The 20,559-nt window shown below is 56.1% G+C and overlaps 1 protein-coding gene across 13 annotated transcripts in view; it reads right to left on the bottom strand.

Moving 5' to 3' along the window:
* LOC120367596 (malonate--CoA ligase ACSF3, mitochondrial) overlaps positions 1–19,325 on the bottom strand; it is a 67,717-nt gene extending 48,392 nt beyond the window's left edge. For 4 of the 13 annotated variants that reach the window (XM_074401476.1, XM_074401486.1, XM_074401479.1 and 1 more), the window contains exons 1-3: positions 19,192–19,325; positions 12,198–12,890; positions 10,844–10,999 (exon numbers count right to left, since the gene is read on the bottom strand). In XM_074401476.1, the coding sequence (XP_074257577.1) occupies positions 10,844–10,999; positions 12,198–12,866 (825 nt within the window). In that variant the 5' untranslated portion in view covers positions 12,867–12,890; positions 19,192–19,325. Of the gene's footprint in view, positions 1–10,843; positions 11,000–12,197; positions 12,891–18,966; positions 19,049–19,191 lie in introns of those variants that run through there. The other 9 variants (XM_039478932.2, XM_074401428.1, XM_074401436.1 and 6 more) reach the window with 5 other exon arrangements.
* Between the last annotated feature and the right edge of the window lie 1,234 nt (positions 19,326–20,559).

Genomic DNA, 20,559 nt, shown 5'->3' with positions numbered 1-20,559 from the left:
ATGATGGGGGGAAGAGCAATTGTGGAGGGGGAAGAGCAATTTGGTGGGGAAGAGCAATCGTGGAAGGGAAAGAGCAATTGTGGGGGGGAAGGGCAATCATGGGAGGGAGAAGAGCAATCATGGGGGAAGAGCAACCGTGGGGTGGGGGAAGAGCAATCATGGGGAGAGCAGGCTCTTCCAGCAACACTGAGGAGGGGGGATGTGCACCTTGGGGAAGCTGGCAGAAGGCCCTGGTGGCCACCCACAGACCCCAAGTTAGCACGGTTTCCAGTATGGAGAGGCAGGCAGTGACTAGTCAATAGGTGAAGTATTTTATCTAAGAGTCACGTGAATATATTTTATTCCATAATAAACATTTCTTGCTTAAATATAAATATGTTTTAAGTTCCTCACTCATTAGCAGTTTCCTGCGTGGCCCATAAAGCTTCAGGAAGGGCTGGTGAGCCACGCTCCTTCCATGGCCCTCTCTACCTGCAGATGTTCCACATGGAGCCCTGAATGGCTGTGGCAGAGGGCAGAGGGCACGCTTTGTGTTGTGGGGTCAGCCCCTAACAGAAGCCCATGACGCACTGGTAAGATCTCGTCCACACAGTACTGAGACTGGGGCCGATGAAAGCTGACACTGCAGTCCAGCCCCGGCACATCCCCCTCCTCACCGTCCATCCCCAGCCCACCCCCCTCCTCACCGTCCATCCCCGGCCCACCCCCCTCCTCACCGTCCATCCCTGGCCCACCCCCCTCCTCACCGTCCATCCCCAGCCCATCCCCCTCCTCACCGTCCATCCCCGGCCCACCCCCCTCCTCACTGTCCATCCCCGGCCCATCCCCCTCCTCACTGTCCATCCCCGGCCCATCCCCGTCCTCACTGTTCATCCCCGGCCCATCCCCCTCCTCACTGGACTGCAGTTATAAAAGCCTCCCCGTGCTGCCTGGCACAGAAAGGCAGGAATCTCCAGGGAAGAAATGACATCATTCTTTCAAAGACAAAGACAAAGACTGGAACCCTTCACTGTTACAAAGCATGTACGGCAACAAAGATGTGACCCCAAATTGAAGGGAAGAGGAACAGAGCAGAGCCTCAGGAAATCCAGAAGCCAGAATTGCCACACAAGGCCTTCATGTACCTGCAATAACCAGATTAAGGAATTCAGAAGAAAAGATGAACATGGGGAAATGGAGAACTGCAAAGAAAAGCAGAACCGCAAAAAATCATAAAACTGAAAACAGAAGCTCCGAAATGAAGATTCATTCAACAGACCTAATAACAAGACACAGCAGAAAAGAGTAAAGAAGTCACGCACAAGTCAGCGGATGGGATCTAGGCTGAAGTGCAGACAGAAAAGCAAAGACACAGACAAGCAGGGCATAGGAGGCGACCAGAACGAGGGAGGCATGCAGCACCCGTGACAGGTGCAGTCCAGGGGAGGGAGACAGAACAGAGGAGCGGAGGGAGAGAGGCCAGGCTGGTGGATGCGACACCTCCACGTCGTGAAGACAGTTCTTCCCACACTGAGCTCCAGCTTCAAAGCAATCTTTCCCAAAATTCCAGCAAGCTGTATTTTACAGAAATTGATACACTTATCCTACGTTTTACATAAAAAGGCAAAGGACCCAGAAGATCCAAAATAAATTTCAAAGGGCAGATTAAAGGTGAAGACACATAGTTCCCAACTCCAAAAGTGACTGTAAAGCAAAAGTAATTAACACAGTATGATGCTGTGTGAGATTAGACAACAGATCCACAGAACAGAATTGAGAGTCCAGATATAAACCAATGCATATGTGGGCAAGTGATTCTTGGCAAAGACGTCAAGTCACCAATAGGGGCAGATAAAAGGATAATCTTTCTCACAAACGGCACTGATACACTGAAGAGCTCCATGCAGAGGTATGAATCTTAGTCTCCACCTCACACCACATGCAGAATTAACCCACAGTGGGTCAGAAACCTCCAGATGCGAGCCAGAACTAGAAAACGACTAAGAAAAAACAAAAGCAAGTATCTCCATGACACGACCTTTGGTTTGGCAAAGACTTCTTAGATGAGATACAGAAAACATGATCTATAAAGTTTAAAAATTGATAAAATGAATTTATTTAAAAATTTTTTTTTGACAAAATGAATTTCGTTAAAATTAATGTGTGCTTCAAAAGACATACTAAGAAAATAAAAAGACAAGCCAGAGTTGGAGGAAATATTTGCAAACCATACATCTGAAAAAAGGCTTGTATCTAGAATACACAGAGAACTCTTACAACTCATTGAGAAGACATATAGACCAATCAAAAAATGGTGAGAAGCCGGGCGCGGTGGCTCAAGCCTGTAATCCCAGCACTTTGGGAGGCCGAGGCAGGTGGATCACAAGGTCGACTGATCGAGACCATCCTGGTCAACATGGTGAAACCCCGTCTCTACTAAAAATACAAAAAATTAGCTCGGGATCGTGGTGCGTGCCTGTAATCCCAGCTACTCAGGAGGCTGAGGCAGGAGAATTGCCTGAACCCAGGAGGCGGAGGTTGCGGTGAGCCGAGATTGTGCCATTGCACTCCAGCCTGGGTAACAAGAGCGAAACTCCGTCTCAAAAAAAAAAAAAAAAAAAAAATGGTGAGAAGATTTCACTAGACAGTTCACCAAAGACTGCAAATGGATGCAAAAAAGAACAGCGCTGAGCGCAGTGCTCACGCCTGCAACCCTGGCACTATGGGAGGCCAGGGTGGGAGGATGCCTTCAGCTCAGGAGTTCCAGACCAGCCTGGGCAACATAGGGAGGCCGTATCTCTACAAAAAACATTTAAAAAGAAAAAAGTAAAAATAAACATGAAAATGCTCACATCTGGCCGGGCACGGAGGTTCATGCCTGCAATTACAGCACTTTGGGAGGCTGAGACAGGCAGATTACTTGAGGTCAGGAGTTCGAGACCAGCCTGGCCAACATGACCAAACTCTGTAAAAAAATACAAAAAATTAGCTGGGCGTGGTGGTGCATGCCTGTAATCCCAGCTGCTGAGATGGCTGAGACAGGAGAATCACTGAAACCCGAAAGGTGGGAGACTGCAGTGAGCTGAGACTAAGCCACTGCACTCCAGCCTGGATGACAGAGCAAGACTCTGTCTCAAAAAAAAAAAAAAAAAAAAAAAAAAAGAGCTCCACATCAGTAGTCATTAGGAACAAGAGTTGAAGGCAATGAGAAGTGCTGATGCGGCGTAAAGACACGGAAGTTCTCATATGCCACTGTTGAGAATGTACAGCAATACAACCATCTTGGAAAACAGTTTCCCAGTTTTATTTCTCTCCCTTTTGAGACAGAGTCTTGCTCTGTTGCCCAGGCTGGAGAGCAAGGGCACGATGTTGGTGGGCTCACTGCAACCTCCGCCCCCTGGGTTCAATTGATTCTCCTACCTCAGCCTCCTGAGTAGCTGGGATTACAGGGGTGTGCCACCACAGCCAGCTAATTTTGTATTTTCAGTAGAGATGAAGTTTCACCATGTTGGCCGGGCTGGTCTCCAACTCCTGATCTCAGATGATCCGCCTGCCCGGCTGCCCAAAGTGCTGGGATTACAGGTGTGAGCCACTGCGCCTGGCCAGTTTGCCAGTCTCTAAAAACATTAGACAGAAACTCACCATACAACCCATCAACTCTACCCCTATGTGTCCATGTAAGATCAATGCAAACACTTCTACAGAGATTTATATGCAAATGCTCATGGCAGCATGATTCATACAGCCCCAGACTGGAAACAGTGCAAATGCCCACAAGATGGTGAAGGGATAGAGAAAATGTGGTATGTCCACAGGATAAAGTGCTATTCTGGAATAAGCGACCAACACACAGGAGAGCACCCTACAAACGAAGGACGCTGGAAAGGAGGCTGCAGGTGACACGGCCTGGGTGCATGCACTGCCATCTACGACAAGGAATGTCGAAGGCAGAAAGCAGGTTCGTGGTTGCAAGGGGCTGGGAACGGTGGGAAGGACTGACGAAAAATGGACACCGGTTTGAGGTAACGGCCACGCAGTTTATAATTTACGACAGTCAATTTTACAGTACATGAACTGTATCTTGATAGAGCTGTTTTTGAAAAGGGAAGGTGCAATAAAAACGTTTTGAGTGAAACAATATTGAGGGATTTGTCGTCAGCGATGCTGCAGAACGAGAACTGCCGAAAAGAAGTTGTCCAGGCTGCAGGAAAATCGCGAGGGGAAGCACTGTGCCTCCTCGGGGAACGTCTGCAGGAGCAGACGAAGCCAGCAGAGAGGACACACATGGGGAATTTAAAAAAGGGTAAGGACTCCTGATATGGTGTGTCTGTGTCCCCACCCAAATCTCAACTTGAACTGTATCTCCCAGAATGACCACATGTTGTGGGAGGAACACGGGGAGGAGGTAACTGCATGATGGGGGTCAGTCTTTCCCCTGCTATTCTCCTGAAACTGAATCAGGGCTTTCCACCTTTGCTTCTTCCTCATTTTCTCTTGCCTCCGCCATGGAAGAAGTGCCCTTCACCTCCCGCCATGATTCTGAGGCCTCCCCAGCCATGTGGAACTGTGAAGCCAATTAGAGCTCTTTTTCTTCCCAGCCTTCTCTATCAGCAGCGTCACACGGACTCATACAGTAAACTGGTACCAGCAGAATGGGGCTGATGGGCATATGAAATACGCAACCATGTTTGAGAACTTTGGCAGTTTCAACAAAAATGAAATCCATGCCTAGCCTGTAAGCTGGCACCAGGACGCATGGATCCAAGCAGTATCTATGATGATACCTACATGAGAATGTTCACAGCAACTGTTCTTTCTAATAGCCACAAACAAAACAGTCTAAAGTCTTTCAACAGGAGAAGGGAAAAGCACACTGTGGCACATGCATATTACAAAATACAACACAGCAATGCTAAAAGAACAGACCCATATGATGCAGCACTCGGAGAAACTATAAAACAGTGCAGTGAACCGGAAGCACAAGCAACACTGAAGCACAGAGAACACGTGTAGTGGGACGGTGCTGAGGGGCGGAGAGCACGTGCACAGGGGGACAAGGCGGGGAGCACCTACGAATCAGGACAAGGCTGAGGGGCGGGGAGCACCCACGAAGCGGGACAAGGCTGAGGGGCGGGGAGCACCCGCGAAGCGGGACAAGGCTGAGGGGCGGGGAGCACCCGCGAAGCCGGGCAAGGCTGAGGGACGGGGAGCACCCGCGAAGCCGGACAAGGCTGAGGGGCGGGGAGCACCCGCGAAGCGGGACAAGGCTGAGGGGCGGGGAGCACCCGCGAAGCGGGACAAGGCTGAGGGGCGGGGAGCACCCGCGAAGCGGGACAAGGCTGAGGGTGGGGAGCACCCGCGAAGCCGGACAAGGCTGAGGGACGAGGAGCACCCACGAAGCCGGACAAGGCTGAGGGCGCGGAGCACCTGCGAAGCGGGACAAGGCTGAGGGTGGGGAGCACCCGTGAAGCGGGACAAGGCTGAGGGACGGGGAGCACCCGCGAAGCTGGACAAGGCTGAGGGCGCGGAGCACCCGCGAAGCGGGACAAGGCTGAGGGTGGGGAGCACCCGCGAAGCGAGACAAGGCTGAAGGACGGGGAGCACCCAAGAAGCCGGACAAGGCTGAGGGCGGGGAGCCCACAGAGGTGACAGGCCCGGAAGGAATGCCTTTTCTGGAATTCATCCAAATCTTCGGCAGGCAGCTGCAGCCCTAGAGAAGGGCACTGAGAGCCAAGCATGACCTCCTTCCTCCAGCACATCCCAATGCGCTGCCACAGTTCCCAGCAGCACTGTAAGGCTGGGAGCCCCCAAAGGGCGCCAGAACACTTCACTACCACCAAGTGCTTCCGAAGTGGCAGGAACACACCTGTTGCTCTAACCTGAGCTGCCACAGCACATACCCCACCAGACGGCAGTTCCCACACAGGGCACTCCCAGCCAGCCTGCCCTGATTCACTGCCCTGCTCTCCCAAGTGCACGCTGCCACCCTGAGGACTCAGCCAGGGCAGCGCTGTCAGAGACAAGTGACTGATGGGAGCCTCTGCTGCCTCATCAGCGGTGACTCTGAGCTCCAGAGGCTGTGGCTGCACATTCATCTTTCAGCATCCTCCTCCTGTCCCCCAGCCCCATCCATCACCTGCATACGCTGACACCCACCATCCTCCTGTCCCCCAGCCCCATCCGTCACCTGCAGACACTGACACCCACCATCCTCCTGTCCCCCAGCCCCATCCGTCACCTGCAGACACTGACACCCACCATCCTCCTGTCCCCCAGCCCCATCCGTCACCTGCAGACACTGACACCCACCATCCTCCTGTCCCCCAGCCCCATCCGTCACCTGCAGATGCTGACACCCCCCACCCATGCAGCAAGATGACCTGAAGATACTGCGCCTGAGATCCTGAAACCCACAAACCCATTGCAGGTTTCTGCTCGCCCCACGCTTGTATCATACACATTCTTAAAGATAGTCTTAGACAAAACTCCAACATTCAATCATGCTGACAGCTGGATTTTACAAATATAAATTTCTAAAGCTGAAAAACCCTGAAACTCGAAGTTTGTGAAAGAGTTGCAATCTTTTGTAGCCACAGCATCAAATTTGTTTAAATATTAAGTTTTCAGGGCAGAGTTCAGAGAAAATCCCAAGTAAGTGTCAATAACAGTGAAGGTCTGAGACTTTTCCCTGTATCCACTAACCAGCCAGTCTGCAGTGTCAGGAAGATGACAGCGGACCCCCAGCAGAGAACCCAGGGCAGAGGGCCAAGGGCAGACACTCCAGGGCAGAGGGCCAAGGGCAGACACTCCCAGGCAGAGACCCCCAGCAGAGAGCCCAGGGCAGAGACCCCAGGGCAAATACTCCCCAGCAGAGAGCCCAGGGCAGATGGGCTCTCTGAGCACAGACTTGAGGACAGGGACCCCCATGGCAGAGGCCTCTGAACAGAGATGTCAGAGCAGTAGCTCCCCAGCCGTGTGCTTGTGGGCACTGGGAAGGCCAGGTGCTGCCATTCACACAGCGCTGGAGAAGCAGGCAGCGGAGGAAATCTGGATCTGCGACAGCCGGCCTGCACCAGCACTTGCACCCACCTGCCTCTCGCCCTGAGGGTGACACACTCTATTCCGGAGGACAGAACCAACCTGTCCTGGGCTCCTGGGAGACCTCTGCCTCTGCCCCTGCTGGCTGCACACATCCTGGCACGTCTACGACAAAGGCCGTCACTGCCTCTGTCCAAGTGAGCATGGCAGACCAGCCACTGTCAGTGTCCGGGAGGCCCCGACAGAGGCTCTAGGCCAGGTTGCCAAGGAGCAGGGGCCAAGGTGGGGCAAGCTGAGGGGTCCAGTCACAGGCACAGACGCCGGGGCCCCCAGAGACACAGTAAAGGCATTGAAGGTCCCTGCACAGCAGGTGCTGAGCCACCCACAGTGCACGCCCGGGGAACTCACTGCAACAAAATCACTTCGACTCAGCAGACGCTCACCCAAGACAGCTGTGTCCATGCCGGGCACTCGCCATAGGAGACAGCCACAAGGAAGGTCGGGCCACTCAGCCATATTCCCGCAGGGGAGCCAGGACAGGCCCTCCTACACACCCCTCAGGCTCATGCAGCCAGGGCCCGTGTTTTCCAATGAAAGGCTGAAGGCCAGATGAGCTGCCTGCTCTCCACCTCCAGCCACTGTGTGAGGCCGGGCGCCTGGCGGTGGAGAGGACCAGCCTCTCAGCTGTAGCAGCAGAGGCGAGGTGGGCGGGGCCGCACGTGAGAACAGCAGAGCAGGAAGCATCCACTTGAACAGCCCCTTTGTAGAGGAAGTCACACCTGAGTAGGGTTCGAGTCCTGAGCTCCTAGTCAAAGGCCCCACAGCTCCACACAGCCTTCGAAGGGGCCAGAAAAACTTCAGACAGGAAGCGTCCTTGGTGAGAGCGGGAGTGTGCGGCCGGCCACTGCTGGCTGCTGTGCTCTGGGCTTAGGGCTGTGCCTCCTCTAGCTAGGACGTCTGCCCTGCAGGACAGCCAGGCATGGAACTGGAGCCCAGCCCTGGGCACCTGGACTCAGGGGTGGGCTCCTCCGCTGAAGAGAATAGCACTCTGATGAGAAAGATCATGACGCGATCCAAACCTAAGGGGTTTTCCCACATTCACTTTTTAGACATTTTTTTCCTGTGAATAAAAGGCATTTTCCTGTGAATAAAAGGCATGTTTTAAGGGTGGAGGTCAGTAAGCATCCACAGCCTTACCTGAGGTCTCCGCTTCACTGTACCTGTGACATGCCCTGTCCTGTCCTTCCTGCGGGCTCAAGGTCAGCCCCCTGTGCCCTCTGCAGCCTGGCGAGTGGCTCTCACATGCTGTCAGCTGAAAGGCACACAGGCCATACCAGCCCCTAAAAGCCACTGCCTTCCCTGAAATGCACGAAGGACCACAACGGCCCCTAAAAGCCACCGCCATCCCTGAAATGCACACAGGCCACAGCAGCCCCTAAAAGCCATTGCCGTCTCTGAAATGCATGCAGGTCACAGCAGCCCCTAAAAGCCACCACCATCTCTGAAATGCACACAGGCCACAGCAGCCCCTAAAAGCCACCGCCATCCCTGAAATGCATGAAGGTCACAGCAGCCCCTAAAAGCCACCGCCATCTCTGAAATTCAGGCAGGTCACAGTAGCTCCTAAAAGCCACCACCTTCCCTGAAATGCAGGCAGGCCACAGCAGCCCCTAAAAGCCACCGCCTTCCCTGAAATGCATGCAGGTCACGGCAGCTCCTAAAAGCCACCGCCATCTCTGAAATGAATGCAGAACCACAGCAGCCCCTAAAAGCCACCCCTATCTCTGAAATGCATGCAGGTCACAGCAGCCCCCAAAAGCCACTGCCATCTCTGAAATGCAGGCAGGTCACAACAGCTCCTAAAGCCACTGCCTTCCCTGAAATGCATGCAGGTCACAGCAGCTCCTAAAAGCCACCGCCGTCTCTGAAATGCACGCAGGACCACAGCAGCCCCTAAAAGCCACCAGTATCTCTGAAATGTATGCAGGTCACAGCAGCCCCTAAAAGCCACCTCCATCTCTGAAATGCATGCAGGTCACAGCAGCCCCTAAAAGCCACTGCCATCTTTGAAATGCAGGCAGGTCCCAGCAGCTCCTAAAAGCCACCGCTGTCTCTGAAATGCACACAGGCCACAGCAGCTCCTAAAAGCCACCCCCATCTCTGAAATGCATGCAGGCCACAGCAGCACCTAAAAGCCACCAGTATCTCTGAAATGCATGCAGGTCACAGCAGCCCCTAAAAGCCACTGCCATCTTTGAAATGCAGGCAGGTCCCAGCAGCTCCTAAAAGCCACTGCCATCTTTGAAATGCAGGCAGGTCCCAGCAGCTCCTAAAAGCCTCCGCTGTCTCTGAAATGCACACAGGCCACAGCAGCTCCTAAAAGCCACCCCCATCTCTGAAATGCATGCAGGTCACAGCAGCTCCTAAAAGCCACCGCCGTCTCTGAAATGCACACAGGACCACAGCAGCCCCTAAAAGCCACCAGTATCTCTGAAATGCATGCAGGTCACAGCAGCCCCTAAAAGCCACCTCCATCTCTGAAATGCATGCAGGTCACAGCAGCCCCTAAAAGCCACTGCCATCTTTGAAATGCAGGCAGGTCCCAGCAGCTCCTAAAAGCCACTGCTGTCTCTGAAATGCACACAGGCCACAGCAGCTCCTAAAAGCCACCCCCATCTCTGAAATGCATGCAGGCCACAGCAGCTCCTAAAAGCCTCCGCCATCCCCAACTGACAGGAGAGGCTTGATGCTGCAGAGTCCTGCCTCAAGCCCGGGTCATTTCTCTCCAAAGCAGCATCCCTGACTTGCCCCGGACACAGCGCCCGGCACAGGCAAGGCTGTGCTCTGCAGCTCGGGGATAAGCGTCCTACCCGGTGCTCTGCGTGCCCAGTGTGCATCCTCCCCGCTCTGCCTGTGTCGAGGAAGACTACAGAGGTGGCGATGCAGAGGGAGGCAGGGAGGCTCTGCAGCAGCCCTCCGGCTGGGCCAGTACTCTGGAGTAACCAAAAGCTGCCACAGTGGCCACAGCACAGCTCAAGAGGCCACACCATGCGCCCTGGATCTCCAAGGTGTCACCTCACAAAGTGGTGGCAACCACAGGGAGATGAAGCGAAGGACCTCATGACGGGAGATTATCTTGGAATATCCACACAGCCGTGCAAAGGGAAGACGAGCGAGCACTCACCACAGAGAGAAGGCCATGTGCCTCCAAAAGCAGAGCTGGCCGTGAAGCAGCTAGAGCCAGGGGGACAGGAAGCCTCTCAGCTCCAGAAGCTGGAAGAGGCAGGAACAGACTCTGCCCTGGAGCCTCCTGACAGAGCAGCCCCACCACACGCAGCATCAGCTGTGCAAGACTCAGCTCAGACTCCTGGCTTCCCAGCACTTAAGAACAAACTCGCACTGTGTTAAACCAGGTGTGTGAGCATTTGCGGCGGCCCAGGAACCCCCGGCCAGCAGCACCTGCAGTCACCCGGGTCACCTAGTCTCTGTTCATGGCCTCAGCGACGTGAGGCCCACTGCAGTCTGAAAACAGGGGAGCACAGTACCGGAAGGTATTTCGAAGAGAAAGAACGCTGCCACCTAACTCTGACTACAGTACATGGTTATAACTTCTGTTATTAACTGTTCATCTCTTACTGTGTCTTAGAAACGAAGTTTTATCACAGGTACGCATGCATAGCAAAAAGCCTTGGAAGCACAGGGTTCCATGCTTCCCAAGGCCCTGGCATCTGCGGTCTTGTAGCACGTGCCCTGTGGATACGGACTACTGCACACCAGGAAAGGAACCTGCTCTGAGGGCACTGCCAGGAGCCGTGACCCAACTCACCTGCTGAGCGCTGAACTCGGGCATCATCACGCAGGTGGTGCCCACCCAGAGCGGGCAGAGCAGCGCATTGACCACACCGTGGACGTGGTGCAGCGGGAGCACGTGGAGGATCACGTCGTCTTTGGTCCATGCCCACTTGTGGATCAGCCCAGTCACCTGCAGGGGATGAGAGAGCAGCTGAGAGCAGGAGCGAGACTGTGGCCCGCAGCAGCACCCGGGCTCAGGGACGGGAGCTCTGGGTCCCCAGCTGAGGAAGGGGGAGGCTGTGGCCCACAACAGCACACACAGACCCAGACTAAGGTACGGGAGCTCTGGGTCCCCAGCTGAGGAAGGGAGAGGCTGTGGCCCGCAGGAGCACACAGACCCGGGCTCAGGGATGGGAGCTCTGGGTCCCCAGCTGAGGAACGGGGAAGAAGCCTGGCTCTTTGCTGCTCCCCTCTCAAGATGACGAAGAAGCCACAACAGATCTGCTGGGTCACTTGCTGACTCTGGGGACAGAGGACAGTGCCATACCCAGCCAGAGGCTTTAGGGAATTTAGAAGGTGGTGCAGTGGCTCTGCAAACACCAGGCAGATGGAGCCATGACCCAGCAGTGCCATCCCCAGCTCCGCCCCTGCGCAGGCCTGGGACTCAGGGACCCAGCGCCATTCAGACTAGAATCTAGACTCCCGGCCCAACCACTGGCTCAGCCACAGCACTGCCCACGCAGAGCTCTGCTGATTCGTGAACTGTCGTCACCTCCATGCTCATGGTGCCTGTGCCAAGCCACTCCATAGGGTCCACTTCCTACCCTCCCTGTCGTGGTTCTGAGCTCTCATTTTTACTTTATTGCTTCAATTGCATGAGAGACTTTATGACACACATGGGTACTTTTGGAAGAAAGCAGGATACAAGTGACAGGTAAGTGACCTGGCTCTAGAGTTCCGTGAAGATGTGACTGAGGCCACCACAGGACACAGAAATGAGTGAGACATGGGTGTACGTGGGGTCCTCACCACGCATCTGAGCACGTGGCTGCCTCTGAAAAGTCCCTCAGCATCACAGGCAGTGAGGGGTTCCTCTGACCTCATGGCACATGGTCCTGGTGGGGTCAGTAGCAGCCCCTCAATCCCTCTACACCGGAAGGTGTCGTCCCTGCCCGCCCCTTTGTGCTTGGTCACTCCCAGAGGCATCCTGCACAGCCAGTGAGGCCGGCAGCCACGCCCTGCGGGCCGTGTCTGGGCACCTCACACAGGTCTGCAGGATGGTGACAACCATGAATGACTCCACAGAAAAGCGAAGGAGCTTCCAGCCCGGAGTCCACACAGAGCACTGCACTGTGACGGGTGCCACGGAGGCGCGGGGTGGCACTCACCACAGCCCTGAGGTTGTAGTGTGTGCTCAGCACGCCCTTGGGCCTGCCTGTGGTCCCGCTGGTGTAGATGATCATGGCACCCTGGTCTCTCCACCCCTGCTCCGGGACTGGCCCCTCTGCCACTTCCTCCGCCGCTCCACTGTAGACTGCTGGTGTGAGAGGCAGCAGCGGGACCCCTAGTTTCCGGACCACCGGGCTCAGGAGCTCCAGATATTCCTGGCCGGCAAGGACCACCGAGCTCTGGGAGTCGCAGATAACATACTCCAGCTGGGCCGCAGGGTGCTTCCTGTAGAGGGGGACTGCCACGCCGCCGCTCATCCACGAGGCCCACTGTGCCACGACGTAGGAGGCGTCGTTCGCACACAGGAAGGAGACCCTCTCCTGGCGGAGGCCCCCCACAACACACCCGCGGAGCCTGCAGATCTCCCGGGACAGGCCAAGGCTGCGGGAATAAAGCTCTGCGTACGTGTGGTGGCCATGCTGGTCAACCAGGGCAGTTCTGTCCCCAAAGCCGAGGGCACGGGTGAACACCGGGGTGGTCCCCTCTGAGGGGGCCACGGGGGCTGTGTGCAGAAGGCCACTTCCTCTGTGTCCTGCAGGAGCCAGACGGCAGGAGGCCAAGGCACAGGCCAGGCGCCGGAAGGTCAGCTTCACAGGGCGTGGCATCATCCTGACAGGCGTCCCAAGGGCGACCTGGAGAAAGGCAAGGCACAGCATGTGAGTGCCCAACTGGCCATCTAGACCCAGCCAAGGCAGGATTTAAACACCTCCCCAGGCCCCAGCCAGGTACGCCTGCTGCACCTGCCGTCCGTCACAAGGCAGCGCACCGGACAATGTCCAGCCTTCATACCCCGTCCACGCCCACGCCCACGCCGCTGGAATGCACATGCCCAGCATCTCAGCCTTCTATCTAGCTTCATTAGTTTAAGGATTCCCACATCACACAAGATTCTAAACAATGAAATAAACTAGGTAAAACCAAGGAGAAGCATAGAAAGTTCTATACCTGAAGTTACATCTGAATGACAGTTTTTAGAATCCTGAGCCTGGAAAACCCCAAGTGAGAGGAGGAAGTGTGAACAGCTTGCCTGGGCCCTCCCCACAACAGGTGTGGCCGGGACACCAAGACCCCGGGGCTTCTCTCACGCACCTCCCACACAGGTGCGAAGTGGAACTGTGGTGAGGTGGCCAAGGCTGGTTTCTTTTATTTTTAGGATATGGGGTCTTGGTGTGTCACCCAGACTGGAGTGTAATGGCAAAATCATGGCTCACTGCAGCCTTGACTTCCTGGGCTCAAGCAATCCTCCAGCCTCAGCCTCCTGAGTAGCTGGAACCACAGGCACGTGACACCACACTCAGCATTTTTTTTTTTTTTTTGGTAGAGACAAGGTCAGCTGTGTTGCCCAGGCTGACCCAAAGTCCTGGATTGCAGTGAGCTGCAGTGAGCAGGTGTGAGCCATGCGCACGCGCGCTCTCTCTCTCTCTCTCCCCCCACTTTCCTATCTGAGATGGAGTCTTACCTGCTCTGTCTATCTGTCTATCTATCTGAGATGGAGCCTTGCTCTGTCACATAGCTTAGAGTGTAATAGTGTCATCTCGGCTCACTGCAACTTCTGCCTCCTGGGTTCAAGTGATTCTCCTGCCTCAGCCTCCCAAATAGCTGGGATTACAGGTGAGCACTACCATGCCCGGCTAATTTTTGTACTGTTGGTAGAGACGGTGGGGTCCGCCACATTGACCAGACTCGTCTCCAACTCCTGACCTCTGGTGATCTATCCACCTCAGCCTCCCAAAGTGCTGGGATTACAGGGGTGAGCCACTGCACCTAGCCAAATCGAGCTTTAAATCAGGCAGTTCACAGGGCTAGAGAATGTATTTTAGGTTCAACTATAATTCTCCCCTCTCCCCACAAAAACTTAACTAGTACTAAATAACAAATAAATCCTCAAGGAGCAAGAATGCCCTGGGAGGGGCCGTGGCGGGCCCGCTTTCTGCTGCAATTCCTTGTTCAGAAAAAAGAGACCAAGAACAGACCACAGCGCCTCTGCCTATCGGCTCACTGCTCGTAACACATGGGGGCTGGCATCCTGCCACCAGAGGACACCGCCTGGAACACGGTCTCAGGACACGAACACAGGTCAAGGGCAGAGTCCCCACAACCCAGAGCGAGGCCACGGGGCGGCACCGTCCATGAGCCTCCTGCCTCCTTGGCCTTTATGATTGAAGCTTCGCTCTACTCACGAGGGCATGAGACAGTCAGCTTTCTCAGGCTCTTTACAGACAGAACTGACAGTGTCCTTCCCAGCGCTGACACCACCTGCTGAGGCAAACAGCCGCTCACCCCTGGTTTCAGCCCCTAAATTCACATCTCCTTCAGGACCCCCGCTGTCCCTGCCTAAGCCTCTGAAGTAAGAAGAGGCTGGTCTGCCTCCCTTCCTGGGGAAGCACCCCGTCTCTGCTACTACTGCATGCTGAGGGGCCCTCGGTCTGACAGTGTCCTGGGCCTGGGGGAGGCACCCACTGGGCACTCAGAAGCCCTCGGTATGACAGCGCCCTGGGCCTGGGGGAGGCACCCACTCAGCACTCAGGAGCCCTCGGTCTGACAGCGTCCTGGGCCTGGGGGAGGCACCCACTGGGTGCTCAGGAGCCCTCGGTCTGACAGCGTCCTGGGACTGGGGCTGAAGCACAGTCGTCGCCCACTTGGTTCCCAGGGACTCTGAACAGCATGATTTTGACAATGATGTTTCCATTTAATACATGCATATTAGGTTAGGTTTCATCTCAGAATTTTGCATTCAACACTGTGTTCAGTAAACAAGGCTACCACTTGCTCACACACAGGAAAACAAAGGAGGCCAAGTTCAAGGTCACTCCCTCCTGAGCCAGACAGAAAAGCCAAGGGGAGCTCCCAGTTCACAGGAGCAGCGGGCACAGCTGCTTAGGCAGGCGCAGAGGCACAAAGAGGTGGAGGCACCGACACTGCTCATCCTCCTGGGGCGGCCACTGCGCCCGGCGCTGAAACCTGGAAGGCCGGCGAGAACACTTGCCAGCGAGCATCTGAGCTGAGGTCCCAGGCCCCGTGTCTCACACTTCCCGCAGGCATAACACTCAACACTCCATGGGGAGGGGAAAGATGTTCCTTTCCAAACTCAAGACAACACTGTAAGAGAAAGCAGCAAGCCTCGTCTCCAGACGGCAGTGCCCCACGACCCTGTCTTCTCTGCGACAGGCACTCCCCGAGCAGCCATGCCCCCCTGCGGGATCTGTGCCCCATGCCCGGCAGGCGCTCTCCAACACATCTCCATTAATCTGCTGGGGAAAGTCACCATGGATCTGTGTCCCATGCCCGGCAGGCTCTCCAGCACATCTCCTTCATTAACCTGCTGGGGAAGTTACCATGTTGCTGCTTGTGGTTTGCACTGAAGTTGTTTTCTGCTCTTAGTCTGAAACCATACACAACACTTTGCAGTTTAACAAAACAAACTCCACAACAAAAACGGTCAGAACCAAAGTATGTTTCGTGCTTCAGACACTCAACTACTGGCCTTGGTTTTTGCGTGTTTGATTGGGGTGTCTGGTTTCTCCACTAGCCTGGCTCTTAGTGAAGCCCCCTGTCCCGGCCAGCAAAGGGATTCCCCTACCTCTGACCAAGGCAGGAGGAAAAGCAGCCCCACAGGGCCCTGAACTCAGCACAGCTCCGGGGACTGCCTGGATGTCCTGTGCAAGGATTCTCTGAATTCTACCCGACGGTCAACCCTGCAGCCCACATCACCTCCTGACATGGACACCACGCTCTGCCCTCCACAGCTGCTTAGAGTCAGGGCCATGGCTGGTCCGCCTACCCCTCTGGACTCTGCTACCATAGAGAAACCCAGAGATCGGCAAGAAAACAATGGAGCTTGACCAGAGACGAGACACAAGATTGGCATGTGGGCTGTGCCAGCTTCAGAAAGCAGTAAACGCGAGCGGCCCCACCGCACCTCCTCCTCACTTCCAACCAATTCTGCACTGCGTTACAGGTGTGGGGCACAGGGACACGAAGGACCCCCACATGGAAACTGAGTGGGGGCTGAGGGTTTCTGGGCTGGAGTCCTGCTGCTGGCAGCCACAGGGCGTGTCTGGAGCGCATGCTGCAGGGCATGGGACTTTCTGGGGTGCTCCAGCGACACGGTGGAAACAGACGGTGCCTGTCATTGTCTGCAGCTGTCCCTCAACATGACAGCAGGACAGCAAGGGTAGAGGACGGCTTTCCTCTAACCAAAGCTGCTGCTCAGAAGAGGTTTCTGCAGACCACAAAGAACCGAGTTCTCACAAAGCGACTTCAGGCTCATGCTGTACACACACTGAGCACACACAGCACACACTACCAGGGCTCAGCCCCGCTTTCGGCATTTCTACAAATTCCTGGGTCATCCTGCAGCGCGAAGCCGTGGAAGAGTAAGACCGGATTCCCTACAAAATCCAGAGCTCGGTGGAGCCGGTGATGCTGGCATGTGCAGCCTGGCTGGGCCAACTCAGAAGTGCAGGCTGAGCAGAAACTGCTGCTCTCCTGGGCAGAGTCCAGAGCCCTGCACATGGTGGGCACTCCTGCCACCCACTCCTGGGAGGTGACAGAGGCGACTGGCCCTGTGTGAGATGGCCTCAGCTCCCACAGAGCCCATGTGCTGTGAGGAGAGGCCATGGGCAGGAGGGACGGAGTGGGTGGGGGGAAGGCTTCCTATGGAGGGTGAGAAGGGGCCGCTGAGCCAGCATCTGCTGGGGGCACGGGAGTGCTGGCACCCACAGCTGTGCTCACTCAGGGTGTCTAGGGCACAGATGCTGGGAAGTGACATTACTGGGCCATCTTTAATTTTGAGAAACACTGACAAAGTCCCCTCCAAAGAGGTGCTGATTTATTCTCCACCAAGCGTGTGAGAGATGCAAACAACCCCATCAAGCCAGCTTTGAAGGTCCTCAGGCTTGAGGCCATGGAGCACTCAACCACAATTCTTTTCAGCACAGAGGTCGAATCCTCAAGGTTATCGGATCAGAGCCCTGCCTTGAATAAGCAGGCAGACTCTGCTCAGGGCAGATGGCCATGCATGGTCTTCCTGAACACCTCCCAGTCCAGAGCTCAGAGTAGGGTACAGGCTCACAGCAGAGCTTAGAGTTGCCACAGACTTCAGCTTGAATGGCCGCTCCCTTTGTCCCAATTTTCTCACTGGTCTAGCCCTTTGCTTTCCACCAATAAGATGGGACAATCACTAGACCTGCCTCACAGGGTCACGTGAGAATAAACAAACGCTCCAGCACAGGCCAGGCAGAAAACAAACAGCCGCCATGCTGGGCTGCGTGCTCCCCGCAGAGCCTCACAACAAAAATCCCTTGATCAGAACGACACTGGCATTCAAATGAAGGGGCTGTTTCAAAATGAGTAAAATGACACCTGACCTGTTCACCCCCACACCTGACCCACCCATCCCTTCCAGACCTTGTGTTTGAAGTGGACGCCAGCACTTCCTCCTGTCTACTGCCCTGACGGGGCTATAGGGCAGAAAAGGGCTGTGCTGGGCCGGTGGGGCGGGGTGCATTTCAGCATGACACCTGTGGTTTGGGGGGCTGTTTTCAAAATTACACTTTTAAGTAACAGACATTCACATTGCATTCATGAGCAGTGCACTCAAATCAAGAAAACCAACAGGGAAAAACATACTTGAAACCCATATACATTTTAGGAAGAAAAATACTATTTTAAAAATGCCATCTGGAAAGGTGGCGCTTACAGCTATCCCAAGCACAAGCACACAGTTTCATTCGCTGTTTCTGTCTGCCTTGAGAAGGTTCACAGCCAAAGGGGCCAGAGCAAGGGAAGCCACATCTTACGTCCCCAACACCTGCGGAAGGAGCACTAGCCGGGGCCACGCGTCACGATACGATCAGGTCACTCCTTTGCTATAAAGCTCCGGGGTGCCCATGGTCCACCGCCAGACACCTGTGCTCCTGGGCCCAGCATGTAAACCTCTCCCAGGCTGAGAAAGCAACATGACGCCCCAAACACAATCTGTGTTCCCAACCCTAAAATCGTTCCCTTTTCGGCAAATTCCTAATCATTTTTCCAAACCTAGTTCAAATGACACCTCTTATTTTTCAATTTTATTTATTTATTGAGACAGTGTCTTGCTCTGCCGCCCAGGCTAGAGTGCAATGGTGCTGTCAAGGACCATGGCAGCCTCGGATTCCTGGGCTCAAGCGCTCCTCCCGCCTTGGCCTCCTGAATAGCTGGAACTGCAGGAGTACGCCACCACATCCAGCTAATTTTTGCATTTTTTTGGAGAGACAAGGTTCTCCCTATGCTGCCCAGGCTGGCCTTGAACTCCTGACCAGAAGTGATCCTCCTGCCTCTCCCGCCCAAAATGCTGGGCCTCCCGACACGAGCCACTGCACCCGGCCTGCGCCGTGGAATTTGGACTCAGGACGGCAACAGCAACTCCCCGCTGCAGCGGGCCTCGCCCTTTTGAAGCCTTCCCTTCTGGAGGGAACTGGCGGCCGGCTGCGCCTTCTCAACACTCCCCGCGCACGTGGCCGCCGTCTGCTTAGGAGCTGGGTCTGCCCTGAACCCGAGCCCCCCCGCGCGACCGGGTGCACGCAGCGACCACGCAGGCGGGGAGGACCGCGAGGGCGAATTCCGCAGGCCCAAGGAGAAGCGGAAGCGAATCTATTCTGGACCCGGCCCGACACGACTCGCTCTGAGGACGCCTGAACACGGACCCCGCCGGCTCGACGGTCTCACCGGGCCCGGCGTCCGCACAGCTTCTCCCCCGTCCCCCGCTCCCCACGGGACGCCAGAGGCTCGGGGGCCCCGGAAGCCCGACGCCCGGCCCCAGGCGGAGCGCCGGGAAGCGGCCGCGCCACAGTTCCAGCCCAGCGGCGGCCGGGGACGGGCGCGGGTGCCGCGCCCCCGAGAGCTCCGCGCCCCGCCGGCCCGCCGCGGCCCCGTGGGCTCTGCCGCCCTCACCTACGGGACGGCCGCGCGGCTGGGGTGCGGGACCTGCCTCGCCCGAGCGCTTCCTCTCCGCCGCCGCACGCGCGCCGGGGTCGGACCGGAACCGCTTCCGGCGCCCAACGGCTTCCCCGGCGCGGCGCGTCCGTTGCCCAAGCGCGCCCCCGCCCGGCGCGGCGCCGCGGTGGCGGGTTCCGGGCGCGCGCGTTCCCCCTCCGGTCCCGCCTGTCCCATCACGGCTGGGTCGGGGCTGCGGGCGTCTCGCAGCCGTGGCCGCGGCAGGCATCGTGGTCCCCGGACGCTGCCCCGGGGCTGTCCCGATCCGAACGGCGCGCGGGACCGCTCCGAACGCGGCTTGCTGGGCCTCGCCCTCTCCTCCCGGAGGGGGCTCCCTGGGGTTTGGGCCGGGTGGGAGCTCCGGGCTGATGCTGTTTATTTGCCGAGGGGGAGCCTCGCTCTGCCGCCCGGGCCGGGCTGCAATGGCGCCACCTGGGCTCGCTGCCGCCTCCGCCGCCCGGGTTTCGCGATTCTCCGGCCTCAGCCTCCGGAGTAGCTGGGTTACAGGCCGGCCCCAAGGTTCGCTTCTCCTCGGTGATTTTAAAAGGGCGGCGTTCGGCCGGGCGCGGCGGCTCCCGCCTGTGATCCCAGCACTGTGGGAGGCCCAGGCGGCGGATCACGAAGTCACGGGTTCGAGACCAGCCTGACCAACATGGTGAAACCCCGTCTCTACTAAAAATACCAAAAATAAATAAATAAAATTGCCAGGCGGTGGCGGGCGCCTGTAATCCCAGCGACTCGGGAGGCTGAAGCAAGAGAATCGCTTGAACCCGGGAGGCAGAGGTTGCAGTGAGCTGAGATCGTGCCATTGCACTCCAGCCTAGGCAACAGAGCAAGACTCCGCCTCAAAAACGACAACAAACGGACCCTGTCTGAGAATCTCTTCTGGAAGGAACTTGGGAACAAGGATACGGATATGAAGCTAGACTGTTTGCTGGGTGGACAGTGGCGGAAAACATTTAAAGCCAGACACGAAGTCCAGTTGAAATGTAGGGGATTTTTCCCCCCTAAAATAAATACGGATAACACAAAGACACGTACTGGTAAACAGTAGTACAAATTATCGGCCGGGCGCGGTGGCTCACACCTGTAATCCCAACACTGGGAGGCTGAGGCAAGCGTGTCATCTGAGGTCAGGATTCAAGACCAGCCTGACCAACGGCGAAACCCTGTCTCCCCTAAAAACACAAAAATTAGCCTGGTGCGGTGGTGGGTGCCTATGATTCCAGCTACTCAGGAGGCTGAGGCAGGAGAATCGCTTGAACCCAGGAGGTGGAGGTTGCAGTGAGCGAGATTGTGCCATTGCACTCCAGCCTGGGGGACAGA

The sequence above is a fragment of the Saimiri boliviensis genome, chromosome 1 (genome assembly GCF_048565385.1).
Source record: "Saimiri boliviensis isolate mSaiBol1 chromosome 1, mSaiBol1.pri, whole genome shotgun sequence".
NCBI lineage: Eukaryota > Metazoa > Chordata > Mammalia > Primates > Cebidae > Saimiri > Saimiri boliviensis.
The sequence above is the reverse complement of the archived record's forward strand: the minus strand, read 5'-3'. Positions and strand labels throughout refer to the sequence as shown.